This window comes from Crocuta crocuta, unplaced genomic scaffold, assembly GCF_008692635.1.
Source record: "Crocuta crocuta isolate KB4526 unplaced genomic scaffold, BGI_CrCroc_1.0 scaffold299, whole genome shotgun sequence".
NCBI classification, from domain to species: domain Eukaryota; kingdom Metazoa; phylum Chordata; class Mammalia; order Carnivora; family Hyaenidae; genus Crocuta; species Crocuta crocuta.
The window spans coordinates 8,124,403-8,126,078 of record NW_027532747.1 but is presented as its reverse complement, the minus strand read 5'-3'; the positions used below and the strand labels follow the sequence as shown (position 1 = coordinate 8,126,078).

General features: G+C 57.2%; 1 protein-coding gene across 1 annotated transcript in view; it reads left to right on the top strand.

Moving 5' to 3' along the window:
• Window positions 1–1,676, top strand: part of OTUB2 (OTU deubiquitinase, ubiquitin aldehyde binding 2) — an 18,688-nt gene that overhangs the window by 15,857 nt on the left and 1,155 nt on the right. The window contains exons 4-5 of the mRNA XM_077780979.1: window positions 740–824; window positions 1,403–1,597. Of these exons, the coding sequence (XP_077637105.1) occupies window positions 740–824; window positions 1,403–1,597 (280 nt within the window). The remainder of the gene's footprint in view (window positions 1–739; window positions 825–1,402; window positions 1,598–1,676) is intronic.

Genomic DNA, 1,676 nt, shown 5'->3' with positions numbered 1-1,676 from the left:
CGCGTCCCACTGGAGTCCGGCCTTCCTTCCCAGGGCCAGTGCCAGCTGGCCTCCGGAGCCTCCCTCCTGCCCAGTCGCTTGTTCTGTGTCCTCTCCGCGACTAAACCATGTCCGGGGGGCCAGCAGCTGCTGGGCTCACCATGCCCCCAGGAGTATCAGGACTGGTCCCAGAAAGGGGCCGTGCCACTGGGGGCCCGCGGTGGGAGCAGACAGGGAGATCAAGGGCCGCCGGATAGGTCTGAAGGACTGTCAGAGTTGGCAAAGTTCAATGGCTGCAGGGCAGGAAGGCCCAATTTGCGGTGTTAGCCCATTTGGTGGTATAAACACGTGTGTTGTGACTAGTTTTCAAGCTACTGTCACAGGGTCGCTGATCGGGGACAAGGGCAACACGCTGCAGCCCACTATCCGCTCTCCCACCACACAGGTCAGACAGGTAACCTCAAGGGCAGAGATAATCAGGGATTTGATGTTGGAATGTTTCTGTGTCTTACTATAATTCATTCTGTTAAGTTTACATACACCGATTCTTTTTTTCTGGGGGCGGGGCTCAGCGAGGGGGCAGAGAGACAGAAAGCAGCAGGGCTCGAGCTTAGCTGGTGTGGAACTGGACTGGAACTCACAAACCAAGAGATCATGACCTGAGCCAAAGTCAGATGCAGCGGGTGAGAGCGGGAGGCACTGACCATCACAGACATGCTCTGTAAGCGCTTCTGTGTGAGCCTCAATCTACCCCCTTCAGGTTCAAAGAGCGTGTCCTGCAGACCCCAAATGACCTTCTGGCTGCTGGTTTTGAAGAGCACAAGTTCCGAAACTTCTTTAATGCTGTGAGTTAACCTGGGCGGGACGGCTGAGGGACCGGGTCCTTCCACACTGGCGGAGCAGAGGTGCCGGCATTGGCCAGAGCCCCTCATGGCCCACGGCTCCATAGCTGTGCCCTTCTGGCTCCTCCAGCTGGGGAAGGGCTGGCAGTTGCTTCCTGCTTGCGGGGCTGTCGGGGGACAGGGAGCCCAGGGCCCTGCCCTGCTCAGGGAGGAGACATCTCCTTTCGGGAGGTAGCTCTCAGGCTGGAAACTTCCCCCGGCCTCCCTCACCCATTCCTACTCCCCTGATCTCCTTCGCAAAAAATTCAGTTCTCAATCTGTAAATAAGAGCCCCAACCATAGTGATGGAAGGAGCCCCCCCCAATTGCTGTTCCCCAGACACAGCTCTGGGCTGAGGTACGCACTGCAGAATATTCTATCCCTCTTACTTAGCTTTGGTCCCAGATCGATTTATTTTGGTACCTCAATTTGAGGATTTAAAAACAAATACACGTGGGGGGGGTGGTTCCTGTGAAAAGAGCCCCCCAGAGGAGGGCAGGTCCTGCCTGGGCCTCCCCCGCCTGACGGCCCGGGGGGCGCAGTTTTACAGCGTGGTAGAACTCGTAGAGAAGGACGGCTCCGAGTCCAGCCTGCTGAAGGTGTTCAATGACCAGAGCGCCTCAGACCGAATCGTGCAGTTCTTGCGCCTGCTCACCTCAGCCTGCATCAAGAACCGCGCAGACTTCTTCCGACACTTCATCGATGAGGAGATGGACATCAAGGACTTCTGCACTCATGTAGGTCCTCAGGGTCTCAGGCTTTGGGGACTCTGCCCCCAGCCCCAGGCTCTGCTGTGTAATACCCAACCTCCTGGCA